Consider the following 18,610-nt stretch of genomic DNA (forward strand, 5'->3'; position numbering starts at 1 on the left):
GGCTAGATTATGAGTGGCGCACTAACAGTTGCACGCAAGAAATAAGGGATTTATTGTGGGTGTTTGAGCATTAGAAGTAGTTTGAAAGTAAGTATTTGCTCAGTCACAATTGAATTTAAAACGCATCAGGTTAGCACAACTTCAGACCTCTGCAATATTTATATTGTTTAACTGTGTGTGTACTGTAAATGTTTCACATTCCAATGTTCTTTACATAGGGGATTATGTTCTATTTATTTATAAATATATATTACCAAAAAACACATCATATATATATATATATATATATATATAAATATGTATTTATGAATAATTAGAACATATTCTTCTTGCTTCTTGTTGAGTGTTAGTCAAGCTTGACAAAGGGGCAGGTGCCCCGAAATGTTGCTGTTCACCTAATAAAAGGTTCTTCCACACATGAGAGTGCAACATTTATTTATTTATTTGGATATCTACTTTGCTGGAGCTTAGGGGATTTGGCTCCTTATTTGTTTGCACCCACTCTGCTGTTTTTGGACATTTTGAACATTGATAAAGATGTGCTGGTCCTACTACTGTGCTTTTCACTACTTGGAATACTTAATGCAGTCACGATATTCTAACTTCGGCTTTTTCTCAATGTCCAATACACTCTGGGAGCATAAAAATACAAACCACATAGGTATGTGTGTGTATGTATGTATGTATATATATATATATATATATATATATATATATACACACACATACAATCACATACACAGTTACACACACGTGTGTGTGTGTGTTTGTGTGTATATATATATGTATATGTATATATACATACACATACACACACACACACATATATATATATATATATATATATATATATATATATATATACACATATACAATCACATACACAGTTAAACACACTTATATGTCTCTGTGTGTGTATATATATTGTTTTTCTTCTTTTTTTAAACATTTTATCTTGACTGAAAATGAGCCCTGCTCCTGCCCAGGAATCCAATACAGGCATATAGCAGTAGGGGTGGGGGGCTGCTCCTTTCAGAAATTATGTTACTTGCTGATATCAAATACATTGTAGATGCAGTTAACCCAGCAGGTAGCTAGCAGACAGAGCTGCAGTTTTAACCTTTTTGGCAGCCGTGGGGTTAACTGCATCTGCTGTGTATTTGAGCTGTTTCTCAGAGAGCAGGAGATTGTGTGGGAGGTTCCATAATGATTACATACATATAAGTAAGTGGCTTTCCCTCCTCTTCAGTCTCCTGCATGGGCTCTGCTTTTAGACTTCTATAGATTGATCGGCTGCTACTGAGATCACAAACAGAAAGTGAAAGTAAAACAGCCATTTTACAAATGTGTGCTAAAAGCAACCACTAGATGGAGCTGGTTTGCAAGAAATCACATACAAATCAATGCAGTACAGACACATCTGAAGAGTTTTTATTTTTTTTAAATTGCGTACTATTGCTGTTTTAAAACTGTGGCGATTAATCGCGGTTTAAAACCGCGATTAATCGTGCAGCCCTAGCCTCAAGTCATTGACAAAATACCATAATGCCATTATGTCTTGTCTTTCCTTGGCTGTCAAATTGACACTTGCAAAATACTGGCTGAAATACAAGTCCCCTTCTTTAGATCAGGGCATAGAAATAGTTGAGTATTAGAGAATTGTGGTTTTCTCAAAGCACCTTCTCTCTATCCTACTGGCTCCCCAGAAAGAACAAGACACCTAGTATATCTTGGAGGCAGTTAACAAAAAACAAGAGATTCTAGGGAGCGCCTCAGGGTGGGCAGAGGATAATCCTGATGTATATATATGAAGAATAGAGGTGATAGATAGTGATAAATGGCAAATTTATTAACATATACTAATTGTTACAAATGAGAGATAAAATATAAAAGTGACCAGTAGCAAGTTCCTCAGCATAAAAATATCACATACAAGTATGTCATATATATATCACATACAAATTAGTCATAAAAATACTCATGGATCCATGTTACATAAAAATTAAAATCAATACATAGCCATAGTAGATTACAATGTGGATATATATTCAGAGTATGTTGTGCTAACCTTCTGTCGTAAACAGGGGTATAATGAAAGGAGCAACGAGACAGAGAACAGATGCCCCAATGAACAGAATGCGGCTTCTGTATCAGGACACTCTCTTTTAGGACGACCCCAGACGTCAACGAAAGAACTGGAGAGGGTATCCACGAAAAGGAAGAACTCCTGCCCGGAAGACTTCCTAACGCCAACAGAAAAAACAAAACCCACAGAGGCAAGAGAGGTTTGAGAAAAGTGAATAAAAGGAGAGATACATCCAACACACATCCACCATATCCACCGAAACATGATGAACCATCTAAAGGTATCTATAATTTGAGCTCCACCACACTTACGGATAAATAATCCTCTGTCCTCAACTATGGGCTCTCATTTGCCCCAGCTTAAAGCTTAAATAAGTTTGACACATTTGTGAACGCGAAAGAGTTCATAAGAAAACTCACGTTGAAGAGACACTTCATGAAATCTCCACTAGAACTGCAGTCCACAAGAACAGGCACTCCATATCTACAAGACTACAACAGGACCAGTAGCTTATATAAACATACGGATTTGAAACCAAGATCAACATTTTATCCAATAATGAGTAAAGGTAATGCAATAGAAACCTTTGACACTATGGTTTGCAATGAAATTAGGAACATCAGTCAGAATAAGCTTAAAACAATCAAACATAATCTCAACAAAGAACAGTTATCGACCATAAAATCCCTTGAGAAAAATCACAATCTGGTTAGTAAACCAGCGGATAAAGGAGGAGGATTAGTGATCCTGGACAAAAAAGATTATGATCAAGAGTGTAACAGAATTCTCTGCGACAGAGAAACATATGAGAAACTTGAGAACAACCCTGTCGAGGGCTATAAGAAGGATCTAGACAGAATCTTGGGAGGGCAAAAAATAATGGAATATTGAATGAGAAGGAACATCAATACCTGAGTATTAAACATCCGATTACTCCGGTTTTTTACTATCTCCCCAAGATCCACAAGTCCATTGAGAGGCCACCGGGGAGACCAATAATATCAGGGATAGGTTCCTTAATGAGTAACCTATCCGAGTATGTGGACAAGCAACTACAACAGTATGTAGTTAAGCTACCTTCGTACTTAAGGGACTCCACCCAAGTATTGAATATACTCGACAATATGAAGTGGGAAGACAATTACATCCTAGCCACCTGTGATGTGACATCTCTTTATACGAGTATCCCCCATGAGGGGGGCCTAGAAGCTATAGATTTCTTTCTGACAAGGGACCCAGACATGCCAACACTGCATAGGGACTTCATCCTAGATGGCATCAACTACATATTGACCCACAATTATTTTTTTACCAAGGGGTCTACTATATGCGGGACAGCCATGGGGACCAGGTTCGCGCCTAGCTACGCGAATTTGTATATGGGACGATGGGAACGTATCTTCTGGGAATCGTGCCCAGCTAGCGCGTACCTGGTCCTATATCTGAGGTATATAGACGATATACTGCTGATTTGGAAAGGCTCTATGGAGGATCTCCTACATACCATCAAAGTTATGAACGATAACAGCTGTAACCTCAAATTTACTTATGAACTAAGCATGAAGGAAATCACTTTTTGGACTTAAAGATCGAGGTAATTATGGGGCGCTTGAAACATCTACCCACTTTAAAGAAGTAGACTGCAATAACTATATTCATCAAGATAGCTGCCATCATTACAATTGGAAGTCAAACATCCCAAAGGGACAAATGCTTAAACTAAAGAAGAACTGCTCCAATCCGGAGAAATGGGAACAACAAGTAACCACTATGAAAGAGAGGTTCCTCGAAAGAGGCTATGACAACGAATGTTTGGAGAAAAACATATTAGAAGTCAGGACTAAAGACAGAAAAGAACTTCTACATTACAAACGAAAAGATGATAAAATGAAGTTGGATGACGAAATTCTCAACATCCCCTTTATCACAAGATACAGCGCGAACGGACACATTATAGAGAGAATAGTAAGAAAGCACTGGTCAATTTTGAAGGACGACGACATAGTGGGTGAGAGACTTCCAGAAGTACCAAGATTTATCTATCGAAAATTAGATAACTTAAAAAGTATACTTTCACCCAGTGTACCAAGAACCCCCAGGATGAATGAAAACAAGAGACATATATGGCAGAGATATAAAGGGTTTCTATCCATGCCCAAGCTGCAAAGCGTGTGAAAGAAGTATGAAGACAAAGAAGTTCACCTCACACAACTCCAAAATGGAATACTCTATCAGAGACAATATAAGATGCAGCAGCAAAGGAGTCATCTATCTAATCCAATGCAGTTGTGGTCTACAATACATTGGACAGACCTCAAGACCCCTTAAAAATCGGATTAGGGAACACCTGCTACAGATCAAACATAAGAACACAGAGACTCCACTGTATAGACATTTTACCAAACAACATTTGGGTAATAAGAAAGATTTTAATTACTGCGGCATTCAATTAGTGACCCCAAGTTGGAGAGGGGGGATCAAGAGAAGAAATTACTGATAGAGGAATCCAGATGGATCTTTAATCTAGATTGCCTTCACCCCAGGGGCTTAAATAACGAGGAGGATCTGTCACATTTATTCAATCTGAAGTAACCACGCTCTTACATCTTCTTAAACACACACATAAATCTATTATTAGCATGTATCTTCATACTAGCGTAACTGATTAGTGGGTCTTAGAGTAGGAGTGTGTCCTCCCATGAGACAGGAGGAACAATTAGATTACCATTGCAAGCTCAAGATGGAGTTAGCATGACCCCCCAACTCGACCAACTCTTCCAAAAGAATATACATCCTCCCATTTTCTCTGTGCCTGACAGTTAGAATTCCTAATAAGTAATAGAACAACAAAGAGAAGGAGTCTATCCTGGAAGTGCTCCACCCACAAGATAACCATTTACACTATACTAATCAAAAGTTTCAATAACTTCAAATTGTATCCCGGATATAGGACTAGTACTGACACAGATGCAGTATCTAGCCCCTTTAGGTTGGGATTCGTATTTGAACCCAATCTTAAGGCACCAATATTGGAACAGTGATTTCTGACACCCCATGTAACTATCCGCAAAGAAACAATGGGCATCTCAGTCACATTATATAGATGCACAATCTATATATTCACACTCCATGTATTGCATAAGACAGGTGTAGCATTATATACAACTTGTTTTTAACTTTTATTTTCATTTTTGTCCCTTTGTCAGCATGAAGAAACCATTACCCACAATTTTAATTTTTAATCTTGTATATGGTTTTTTAATAATCGCCCACAAAAGAATTTTTAATAAGCACCTAAAAAGATTTTTTACAACTTTTTAATAAGCACCTATAAATTATAACCTTGGTGTTTTGACCCATAACGAATGACAGATACTAGACAGAATGGGGCTATAACTCCCAGTTTGAAAACAATCAGTCTATTTTTTTTCAAATGTAATATACTCATTACATGTATAGGTTTCCAATTAGGAGACAACCCATAGGCCATTAGAACACGTATTGACAAAGACGGCATTTCCGGTAGTGATGTCACTTCTGGTCATATGCAAGATGTAATCGGTATAACTTAATTAAAGCATATAACCAAACAGGCTATCCCTCAATCAGGTTAAACAAAACCATATCACACATCACAGGTTGCTCACACAATAAGGCAACACAATCCAACAACCGGACATACAGGTGAAATATCGGCAGTTAGCTGAAAACCGGAAGTGATACCAGTGCACTTCCGGTTTTGGCGATACCAGCTGTGTAACGAATTCAGCGATTTTAGAAAAGGCATGGGACAAAGCAAACATCAGGATGTTTGAAATTAAAAAATGAGTAATATATACAAAGAAATTGAATAAGAAATGAATCTATACAAAGGATATAGATTGGGAGCTATTACTTCCGGTTCAGAGGTACACTTTTTGACGCGAAAATGGCGCTAATAGGTTGAGCCATTTATAGTATATAAGGAGGCTTAATCTAACTTACCATAACACAGTCTTGAGAAAGGCCCAAGGAAGGGCTAGTTTATGGTAAGCCTCATTCCATTTAGATATAAGGATTTACTTAGCATTATTGCACTATTTTGTGATTTGAACATTGGGAATCTATGTTCTATTATTGTATCCATTGTGCCACCTTTGGTATGAATTTTACCACAGAATACACTGACTATTAACACAAGCACTTTATGAGTTTTCTTCTTTATCTTTTTGATTGTGTTTATATTGAATCAATTGGATTATTTATTTATTTTTTTTTATATTATTTTTTATTATTTTTTACTTTTTTTCATCGTATTTCTTACTTCACCACTTTTTTCATCATCTTTGAGACACAGCATCAACGTTTCTACATTTTGGACACTGTCACACTAATTTTTTCTGCACACCACAGGAGAGACTTTTTTGAATTTTGAATTATTTTTTTCCCCCAAAGGAGAGACTTTAATTAAGCACTTTCTATAGGATTGGGTGCGCTCTAAGACTGGGTTAACCACTCACACCCCGTGAATCAGGGTACATCTATATTGTATACGGGAACGCATACTTATTGTATTATTTTTAAAATTGTAATTTTAGATTGTTTCATCAGGATCATTTAGGAAGCTTTTTTCAAGTATTTTTACACTATCCCTCCTAACAGAGGGTTAGCACAACATACTCTGAATATATATCCACATTGTAATCCACTATGGCTATGTATTGATTTTAATTTTTATGTAACATGGATCCATGAGTATTTTTTATTACTAATTTGTATGTGATATATATATGACATACTTGTATGTGATATTTTTATGCTGACGAACTTGCTACTGGTCACTTTTATATTTTATATCTCATTTGTAACAATTAGTATATGTTAATAAATTTGCCATTTATCACTATCACCTCTATTCTTCATATATATACATCAGGATTATCCTCTGCCCACCCTGAGGCGCTCCCTAGAATCTCTTGTTTTTTGTTAATAGTTGAGTATTATACATATTTTATATTTTTTAAAGCTGAACTATATCATAAGGTTTGGGAAAGACATATGGCATATAGGATATAAATGCTGTGAGTGTGTTTAGAACTTTTTAAGTCCTAATTTAGGTACAGTAAAGTGGTGAAAGAGGGAAGGTGCTTGAGTGGCAGGAGGGAGAGATACTTGTGTTTTCCCACCGCATCTCCCTTTTTTTTTGGGTTGAAGGGTAAAGTTGACTGTAGTATTATTTATTAATTTTATCAAAAGTATTTATTTGGATTTGCCTGATGAAGGCCAGTCCTATCTGTTTATGCTGAGTTGAAGGTAGCATACACATTTCTGTATATACTGTGTATAGTATTTTAACAATTGTTGTCTAGATGCATGTTGTATTGTTGAGAATCCCAATACCCATTTATTAACAAAAAAATAAAATACATAACAGCAAATCAACTTACTTTGAAAAAGGCACATACCAACTAAAAAAATATCCATGAAACATTTTGCAACAGTTTCGAATGGCTATTGTAGCTCTGGTTTATTATTTGTATTGTGGAACTACAAGAAATTTTGAAAACGCCTTTTTAATAAATAGCTAAAAATGTCTTAAACACTTTACTTGAAGTTTTCCACTTGTGTAGTTATTATCATTTGTTTCTCAGATACCAAATTGTGTGTGAATCTAGTATTGCAGTTCAGACTCATGACAACCCTGGTCAAACTTAAACTGTGACTGAAAAATAATTTATGGCTGCTATATTTTATGCTTCAAGTGCTCCAATTATGAATCACAATTTTCATGTGATTATATCTCAGAAAAGGTAAATCAAATTAGATAAAATCTGGCATTCTGAGATACATTGGGGGGTATTATGTCTATGACAAAAATTGAGTCAGACTTCTAGCCCAAATGAATGAACACTTATGCTTAAAATTTGGCAGGGAGATAAATCTTATGGTGGTTAAGTGCTTTTTGTTTTGAAAAAAGCAAATTAATCAAAACAGTATTTTTTTTTCCTCTTCTTCAACATCTCTCCATAGATCGAGTCATTACATATAGAACATGTACATAAATCTGTAATTGGTTCCTGTGTAGTGTACACATAGAGAAAGACACACATACAAGCCCTCACTCAATTTTCTGTCTTCTACATTAGCACACATTTATCTGTCTGAAGATGAATATTACTATTATACTATCCGAGTATTACAAACTGACCTCCCTACAGAATTTGCTTTGCATATGTTGGGACAGTTAAAGTGATGGTAAACTTTCCATTTTTTATAATTAGATCCTGAATGTTAGTGATATTTTAGATGGACTTTAATTGATCGCTTCTAATAAAGATGGGCTGTAACTTATTTTGAATCTAGCCGTGCCATTCTAATACCACCGGCTCCTGCCTCACACTTTAAAAGTCATATTTTTTGTAGGCTACCGGTTTGAACTGTTCTCCAATCAGCGCTCTAACTGCAATAAAAGTGCCATAGGGATAGAGGGCTAATTGGAGAACAATTCATACAATTTTGTGGAAAAAAATCATGGAATATCAGTGATAAAGGGCTAGATTACAAGTGGAGCGGTATTTTGCGTTTTCGCTATAACGAAAACTCTGCTAGGATCTTCATATTTGCACTAGTCGGGTTGTGCTGGTATTACAAGTTGAAAGTAAACAGTTTTTTCTCTAGCAGTAACCCGACTTGCGCAAAAAGTCTAAAATAGCGATTGCTTTACCCATTCCCCCATAGATTTTAATGAAGAAAAAAGGTTGAAACACCCCACTCTCTGGCGCAAACACCATAATAAATTCGCAATAGCGCTAACCCAACATGAAAATATGAATGTTCTTTAACATGTTTGTTTGTAATATGCGCAAACATGATCGCATACTGTAATATGCGCATACCCGACATGAATATTTCATATTCCAAAGTTCTTTACAAAACGGAATATTTTCTATTTATTTATAAATAAATATTTCTACATATATCTGATGGGTTTTTAAACAAATATATATTTATGCCTATATATATATAATTGATTATATATAGGTATAGATATATACAGATTATACATAGAAATATCTATTTATAAATACATACAACATATTCTGCTGTGTGCAGAACATTGGAATGTTAAATATTTACAGTAAATACATAGTTAAAACCTTTATGAAATATGAATATTGCATAAAAATGCTTTTACATGTTTTATACTACTTAACGGGAAAAGGCTACAATGCACTTAAATATATGTCTATATATGTATACAAATATATAAAAAGTATATGTGTAAATACATATATACAGATATAAATACATAAATACATATATATATATATATACAGTGTATATATATATATATATATATATAAACATCATTAGACATCATGTATATGTATGTATCTCAATGTTAAAGCCCTTTGCCTGCTTTTTTTTCCTCCAACACCCTAAATCTCATATTTTTGAGCACTTTTTTGTGCAATATTTTTTTTAAATAATACTAGACAGTGTTATTATGAGTGTAAGAGTACTTTGTAATGTATTTTTAATGTGTAATGTAATTTTGATGTGCTAGCGCAATCGCAATTTCACTCAGCTTGTAATATGTGCACAATTTAAATGGAGCGTAAACAATTGTGAAAACCCTTGCCTAATCGTTTGCTCTCTACTTGTAATTTAGCTCAAAGGCAATTAAATGATTGGTTTAAATGCTGATCTAAAACGGGTAACTTAAACTCTGCATCCTTCTCTCAAAACACTTTCTGGCTAAATTAAGAATCAAAACAAACCTACCTGTGACAAGGCTATTGATTTGGTGTAATTTGAACCAAAGAACAGAGTGTATATGACATTAATATCCATGGATCCATATCTCACTTATCTAATCCAAATCTAATTTTAGATTATTTCTCCTGCAAAAGTCTGTGGAATCACCAATGAGTCTGCAACCGTCAAGAGAGTACAACTTGCTGTAGCCAACCATGAATTTACTTTTAAAGCAGGACAATGGTAAGATATGCCTTTTCTTTTCTTTGTTTTTAAACATTCTAAAAGGACACTTATTTTGATATTGCTAATGTAATACCTGCCCCTTTAACCCCGTTGTTTGGTTATTTATTCCACGCCCCCTCATTCCACAATGTTTCTCTGTATATGGCAGATAACTGGATCCATAAACAAGGGCTTGTTTCATTATAGGTCCTCAGGTCATGATGGTTGCTTGACAGTAAATATATTTTAAGGAGGGTTTAGATGGTCAATGTTTTAACTCAGTGATGACCAACTTCCTAGTACATGGGGGCCGCAGATCAATATTTTGGAACCATTTAGGGCCACATATAAACTTATGGCTATTAAACAAGCAATTTACAGGTACAAATCCCCCAAATTGTTAATTCCAAAACCCAGAATTATTTAGAAATCCAGACTTTTTCATTTATATTTTTCAAAATAAAATTATTAAAAATTATAATTGTTCCCTGCCAGTAAGTCACAATCTTCTCTTTTATTAAAAAACAACATCTATTACCTTCACTGTTGGTACTTCACAAAGTATTAAAAATGGTCCCCTTCCCTCTCTAAGCTGTCCCATCTATTTGCAAATGTACAAATATTCCAGAACATAACATATTCCCGAATCCAAACCTTTTCGAGCCCCAATCAGTTTGAATAAAGGGTTTTCTACCTAAATGTTCAGAAACACAGGGTCAGATTTAGTTAAAATAGCAGGGCTTTTTATATTGTTGTGGTCACTTCAAAGATTTTCTCTACAACCACTACACTATGGCACACGTTGTTAGTTCTGCTTTTTCAGAAGAGCTTTAAAAACTTGTGCCAATTGTCATATTAAGCCCATAGACCGCCAGTTGGCCTTCCCCGTTTTAAGGGAACCATTCCTCCTTGATTGTGTACAGGTATAAATCCCCAAATCCAGAATGCCAAAATCCAATATTATTGCAAAATCCAAATTAGTGCTAGTTTATGTTTATTTAAAACAACCACTATTACCTTTCTGATTACTGTACTATACTATCTTTCTGAGGGTACTATGTATACAAACGTATTAAAATGATATATAACTTCCTTTAGGTTGCATGTATAAGCTGTATTATGACATGTAAATATTGCCTAAATGACATAAGATATTGTTGTTTACAATCGGTCCCATCCCCTCTCCAAGCTGTTCCATTTTACAGATGCAAATATTCCAAAATCAAAACTATTCATAAATCCAAACTTTTTCTGGTCCCTAGAAGTTTGGGTAAATGGTTTTGTACCTGTTATTATTTGGAATGCCAAAAACCAAGGTGCCTTAGCTACATGTCAACTTGATTTTGTTATTTCAAGAAGAGAAATGACACAAACGTTTAATTTATTTCTATTTTACACCTTATAATGTAATGTAGGTGTCCCTCCTCCACATCCAAAGCTCTGCATAGTGAGATAAACAGCAATCAAGCTAAATTTGTCGTCCTAAAATTCATTGAGGAACTTTGCAGTACTGACAAGACTTCTTAGATTATTGTGATATTTTTTTTTGTTTAACTAAAAGCCTTTGTACTGTTGCACTTCATTTAATATTGTATGGTTAGATATCGTATTCAGACTGACAAGGCATTTTGTGCGATACGTAATTTGTAAAGTAATTTACAATAGTCAGGATGTGGAATCAATAAAGCTTATTTGACTGATTTCAATATTTTCTTTTTGGTTTACTAAAAGATAAAATAAATAATATATCTTTTTTAAGGATATCACACAGAAAACCCCCCACTAGCTAATACCATCACAACACTGATACATTTTATGGAGAGTACTTTTTGTATGCAGTGTAAATATTTTCCATCTAAAGGGAAGTAGAGTCCACGGCTTCATTCATTACTATTGGGAATTAAGAACCTGGCCACCAGGAGGTGGCAAAGACACCCCAGCCAAAAGCTTAAATACATCCCCCACTTCCATCATCCCCCAGTCATTCTTTACCTCTGAGGATGGCAGAGAAGTGCCGAGGATTCAGAGTAGTCTCTTATGGAGGGTAGTACTCTTTACGGTGGTACTGGAGTTTTAAGTAGTCCTGTCAGCCTCTCAGTGAGAGCCTGGGCGAAAGTTAGAGTCCGGAGATGCAGGGAGAGTCTTTCTTCGAAACCATCCCGACTCATATTAACAGCTCCACAAGCAATCAGTGTATACGAGTTTCGTTGCCTGCTTTCTGCACTCAAGTCTATGTCAGGAAGCGAGGCTTCTAACCTGTCACACTTGAAGGGCCGTGTTCCTGTTCCATGGCGTAGATTCTGTTAAGATTGTTTCATTTTTATTCATAATGATAACATGGAAGACAAGGTCACAGTGCGACAATTTTTATCTTTAAAGAATCAAGGGTTAATATTCCTGGAAAGGGGATTATTGAACGGGGGGTGTTATACATGATATTGTTTATTGTGTCATTGCTGCTTTATGTGCGAGATGAGGCTCTGGCAATGTGTGAAACTTTTAGGTTACTGGCGGGAGTATTGTGCGGTCCTTTTTGGCGTGTTTTCTCCTTAGTGCAGGGGCGGTCCTGCCAGGCATTCCATGTGTCCGGGTGTGCCTATTTCTCTTCCTCTATTGATCAGCGGAGCAGGAGACAAAACGGTTTCTGTAGTCCGGGTCCTAGGAGGTGGTGAGTGCCCTGGCCATTGGAGGTATAAAGGTGCCTATTTATAAGTTAAGCTAGTCCGTTATAAAAGCGCAAGCTATGGAGCTGTCAGGGTGCCAGGAATCAGACTGAGACGAGAAGTGCAAAAATAGTCACACCTTTATTAATAGCAAAAAATAATAAAAAGTCCACAAGTCAAATAACAAGCCAGGAGTCAAAACCAGAGCTGGTAGTCAGACAGGCCGAGTCAGGAGCCAAAGCGATTAGTCATACGAGCCGGAATCAGGAACAAGGAAAACAGCAGAGTCAGGAACAAGCCAGGGATCAGGAACCAGGAAGGACGTCAGGCAGCCGGGTAATACACAGGAACTCTCACAAACAGGTCTGAGACAATGCAAAGGCAAAGCATACTGAACTGAGGCCCTTTAAATAATGACATCACAATTCTGAGACTGCATCCTGTCTCACATGGATGATGCACACCAGTCTGGCCATAAAAGGAAGTGCAGGATGTGAGCAGCATCCCCCACAATGCACCATAGTCAGGAAGAGAGGTGAGTAAAATGGCTGCCAGCAGCACATGGCAAACACAACAGGGAAAAAACACTGACAGGAGCACTGTGACGCGTTAGAGGGTTCTCCCTCTTTAACAAAGTCTCATTCCTGTGTTTATTGTGAGGAGGTTCCGGTAGATCAGCCTGCTCAACTATGTTCCACATGCCTTGATAAAGTTACGACATCTAAATGTAAACGGATGTCTAGTACTACTGAGCAGTCCACCTGGGCCCAACCGTTACTCCTTCGGGAGAGATTCATTGGCCGTCAGACTTTGCGGACCAACTGGAATCAGCAGTTTCGAAAGTGATCGGTCGGAGTCCATGGGAACTTGGAAGCCGGCTCAATCTTGGAACAAGTCTAAGCAGAGCAAGAAGCCTGCCGAGACAAAATCGGCATGAAGGGGCGGCCTCCGACTGGTCTCTGGACCAAGTAGTGGGCAGATTATCGCTCTTCTCAGAAGCCTGGTTGCAGAATGTTCAGGACCCTTGGGTTCTGGAATTGGTAACCCAGGGTTACAGTATAGGGTTCAGATCCAATCCGCCCAGGAGCAGATTCCTCCTGTAAAACCTGTCTTCAAGACCAGAAAAGAGAGAGGCCTTTCTAGAGTGTGTAAGAGATCTCACCTCTATCGGCGTTATTGTACCAGTACCCCATGCAGAACGGGGTCTAGGGTACTATTCCAATCTTTTTGTGGTTCCAAAGAAGGAGGGCACGTTCTGCCCAATTCTGGACCTAAAGTGTTTAAACAAGTTTTTGAGTGTTCCATTGTTCAAAATGGGAATGATCAGATCTATCCTGCTCCTAGTTCAATAGGGACAGTTCATGATGACTATAGTCTTGAAGGACACTTACCTTCATGGGCCATTTCACAGGGACCACTTCAAGTTCCTAAGATTTGCGTTTCTGGATCAACATTTCCAGTTTGTGGCCCTTCCTTTTGGTCTGGCGACGGCCCGAGAGTCTTCACGAAGGTTCTGGGGGCGCTGCGTGCAGTGGCCAGATCCAGAGGCATTGCTGTGGTGCCTTATCTGGACGACATTCTAGTCCAGGCGCTGTCGCTCAGTCGCACAGAGGATCATTCGAGGGCTCTTCTTCTTGTGCTCCAATCTCCCTGTTGGAAGATCAACTCAGGAAATACTTCCCTGGTTCCCAGCAACAGGGTGGAGTTCCTGGGCACGATAATAGACTCTATGTCCATGAAAATATTTCTCACAGACCATCGACGCAGGAAGATTGCATCCACCTGTCTTGCCCTTCAGTCCTCCTCAAGTCCCTCGGTGGCTCAATGTATGGAGGTGATTGGGCTCATGGTTTCAAGTATAGACGTCATCCCATTCGCCAGGTTCCACCTAAGACCACTTCAGTTGTGCATGTTGAGACAGTGGAACGGCGATCATTCAGATCTATCACCGAAGATATCCATGGATGCTCGGACTCGGATCTCCCTCTCTTGGTGGATTCTTCCGGAGCAACTGTCCATGGAGACGTCCTTCTTGAGACCGTCCTGGGAGATTGTAACCACGTACGCCAGTCAGGCAGAATGGGGGGCTTTTTGGGGTGCCAGGATGGCACAAGGAAAATGGTCCCGGGAGGAGTCTCTCCTTCCGATAAATATTCTGGAACTCTGAGCAATCTACAAAGCACTGAAGGCATGGCTGCTCGCTCTCAGCGATTCACATTCCAGGTGTGGACAACTGGGAAGCGGACTTTCTCAGCAGACAATCCTTCCATCGGGGGGAATGGTCTCTTCACCCCGAGGTGTTTGCAGAGAGTTTGTGGCTCGAGGTCCTGGGATCTCCAGGCAGAGCTGATAGATGCCTTATCGGTGCTTTGGGGGTTCAGCCTAGCTTACATTTTTCCACCGTTACCACTTCTACCTCATGTAGTGGCATGCATCAAACAGGAGTGAGCTTCGGCCATTCTGAATGCTCCATAGTGGCCACGGAGGACGTGGTTTGTGAATCTGGTGGGGATGTCATCCTCTCAACCATGGGGGTTACCCTGTTGCAGGGTTCTGCTGGAACAGGGCCCCTTTCAACATCAGAATTTAGATTCTCTGAGGCTGACTGCATGTAGATTAAACGCCTAGTCTTGGCCAAGAGAGGCTTTTCTAAAAGTGTGATTGATACTCTAATTCAGGCAAGGAAGCCAGTCACTCGTCGCATCTACCATAAGGTGTGGAGGACCTACTTGTCCTGGTGTGAAAAGCATGGATATCCTTGGCACAAGGTGAAGGTATCCAGGATTTTGTCCTTTCTCCAAGATGGTTTGGAGAAGGGTCTTGCCGCCAGTTCCTTAAAGGGACAGATATCAGCATTATCCGTCTTGTTGCATATGACATTCAATCTTTTGTTCAGGCTCTGTCTAGAATCAGGCCGGTCTTTAGACAGTCTGCTCCTCCATGGAGCTTAAACTTGGTCCTTAGGGTATTGCAGAGGGTTCCGTTTGAGCCTATACATTCCGTTGACATTAAGATTCTGTCCTGGAAGGTTCTCTTCCTGTTGGCTATTGCATCAGCACGCAGAGTATCTGAACTGGCTGCCTTGCAATGTGTGCATCCCTATCTGGATTTTCATGTGCATAAGGCTGTGCTTTGCACTGGTTTGGGGTTTCTTCCCAAGGTGGTGTCTAACCGTAACATCAATCAGGAAATAGTTGTTCCTTCTTTGTGTCCTAACCCTTCTTCTTCTAAGGAGAGGTTACTTCATAACCTGGATGTGGTTCATGCCTTAAAGTTCTATCTTCAGGCTACAAAATATTTCAGACAGTCTACATCTCTTTTTGTGGTGTATTCAGTGAAGCGCAAGGGGCACAGGGCCTCTCTACTTCTTTGGCTCATTCAACTAGAGCTGTGGCTTCGTCTTGGGCCTTCAAGAATGAGGCCTCTGTGGAGCAAATTTGTAAGGCGGCTACCTGGTCCTTCTTACACACTTTTACAAAGTTTTACAAGTTTGACGTTTTTGCTTCTGCGGAAGCTGTTTTTGGGAGAAAGGTTTTGCAGGCTGTGGTGCCCTCAGATTAGGGTCCGTCTTTTCCCTCCCGGTTTCATTCAGTGTCCTCTGGAGCTTGGGTATATGTTCCCAACAGTAATGAATGAAGCCGTGGACTCTCCTCCCCTTTAGATGGAAAACATAAATTATGCTTACCTGATAATTTCATTTCCATCGAGAGGCGGAGAGTCTACGGCTCCCACCCGTAGCTCAGATGGGCGGACCTAAATTTATTTTATCTTCTGGCACCATTTATACCCTGATATTTCTCCTGCTGTTCCTTGTTCCCTCGGCAGAATGACTGGGGGATGAGGGAAGTGGGGGAGGTATTTAAGCCTTTGGCTGGGGTGTCTTTGCCTCCTCCTGGTGGCCAGGTTCTTAATTCCCAACAGTAATGAATGAAGCTGTGGAATCTCCTCCCCTCGATGGAAATGAAATTATCAGGTAAGCATAATTTATGTTTTTAGACAGAATTAAAGGGACAGTCTAGTTAAAATTAAACTTTTATGATTCAGATAGGGCATACAATTTTAAACAACTTTCCAATTTACTTTTATCATCAAATTGACGTTGGTCTCTTGGTATTCTTTGTTGAAAGCTAAATATTCTCAAATGCTAATTTTTAAGTCTTTGAAGGCCACTTCTTATCTCAGTGCATTTTGAAAGTTTTTCACAGCTAGACAGCACTAGTTCATGTGTGCCATATAGATAACATTGTGCTCACTCCCATGGAGTTATTTATGAGCCAGCAGTGATTGGCTAAAATTCAAGTCTGTCAAAGAACTGAAATAAGGGGGCAGTCTGCACAGGCTTAGATACAAGGTAATCACAGATGTAAAAATGTATATTAATATAACGGTGTTGGTTATGCAAAACTGGGAAATGGGTAATAAAGGAATTATCTATCTTTTTAAACAATACAAATTCGGGAGTAGACAGTCCCTTTAAAATATCGAGTTGAGCATTAACAGTTACACAAAAGCCAAAATCGGGTTTATAGGGGGTGTTTGTGCGCTTTGGGTTTTTCACTAGTATTATAGATTGAAAGTAAATGCGATCACTTGAGCTCAATTGAGGTTACCGCTCATCAGGATAGAGCGTCCTAAGAGTTCTCGTTAACTGTTTCACTAAACAAAAAAGTGTCACAAAAACATAAAAATACATTACAAAGTACAGTCACACTCATAATAACACTAGCTAATAAAAATTATTTAAAAAAATATTGCACAAAAAAAGTTATAAGGTCTCAAAGATATGAAGAGAGCAAAAGAGAGGGGAGAATGCAAAAGAGAGGAGGGGGTAAGAGAGCAAAAGAGAGGGGGGAGAGAGCAAAAGAGAGGGGGGAAGAGAGAGAACAAAAGAGATGGGTGGAGAGAGATAGCAAAAGAGAGGGGAGAGATAGAGAGCAAAAGAAAGGGGAGAGAGAGAAAGCAAAAGATAGGGGGAGAGAGAGAAAGCAAAAGAGAGGGGGAGAGAGAGAGCAAAAGAGGAGGGAGAGAGAGATCAAAAGAGGGGGGAAAGAGAGAGCAAAAGAGAGGGGGGGGAGAGCAAAAGAGGGGGGAAAGAGAGAGCAAAAGAGAGAGATAGCAAAAGAGAGGGGGAGAGAGAGCAAAAGAGAGGAGGGGAGAGAGAGAGCAAAAGAGAGGGGAGAGGGGGAGAGAGAGAGCAAAAGAAAGGGGGAGAGAGAGCAAAAGAGAGGGGGAGAGAGAGCAAAAGAGATGGGGAGAGAGAGCAAAAGAGAGGGGGAGAGAGAAAGTAAAAGAGAGGAGGGAGAGAGAGCAAAAGAGAGGGGGAGAGAGAGCAAAAGAGGGGGGTAAGAGATAGCAAAAGAGAGGGGGAGAAAGAGAGCAAAAGAGTAGAGGGAGAGAGGGGGAAAGAGATAGCAAAATAGAAAGGGGAGAGAGAGAGCAAAAGAGAGGGGGAGAGAGAGAGCGCAAAAGAGAGGGGGAGAGAGAGCAAAAGAAAGGAGGGAGAGATAGAGCAAAAGAGGGGGGAAAGAGAGAACAAAAGAGAGGGGGGAGAGAGAGATCAAAAGAGAGGGGAGAGAGAGCAAAAGAGAGGGGAGAGAGAGCAAAAGAGAGGGGGGGAGAGCAAAAGTGGAGGGAGGGAGAGAGAGATCAAAAGAGGGGGGAAAGAGAGAGCAAAAGAGAGGGGGGAGAGAGCGAGCAAAAGAGAGGGGGATAGAGAGCAAAAGAGAGGGGAGAGAGAGCAAAATAGAGCAGGGAGAGAGGGCAAAAGAGAGTGGGGAAAGAGAGAGCAAAAGAGAGAGGAGAGAGAGAGCAAAAGAGAGAGTTGAGAGAGAGAGAGCAAAAGAGAGAGTTGAGAGAGAGAGAGCAAAAGAGAGGGGGGAGAGAGAGCAAAAGAGGGGGA

At 39.1% G+C, this 18,610-nt stretch overlaps 1 protein-coding gene across 2 annotated transcripts in view; it reads left to right on the forward strand.

Annotated features, from left to right (window-relative positions):
- Nucleotides 1-18,610, forward strand: part of OXNAD1 (oxidoreductase NAD binding domain containing 1) — a 251,075-nt gene that overhangs the window by 75,062 nt on the left and 157,403 nt on the right. For both annotated transcript variants that reach the window (XM_053714207.1, XM_053714208.1), the window contains exon 5: nt 9,960-10,066. In XM_053714207.1, coding sequence (XP_053570182.1) covers nt 9,960-10,066 — 107 coding nt within the window. The remainder of the gene's footprint in view (nt 1-9,959; nt 10,067-18,610) is intronic.

The sequence above is a fragment of the Bombina bombina genome, chromosome 5, assembly GCF_027579735.1.
Source record: "Bombina bombina isolate aBomBom1 chromosome 5, aBomBom1.pri, whole genome shotgun sequence".
NCBI classification, from domain to species: Eukaryota; Metazoa; Chordata; class Amphibia; order Anura; family Bombinatoridae; genus Bombina; species Bombina bombina.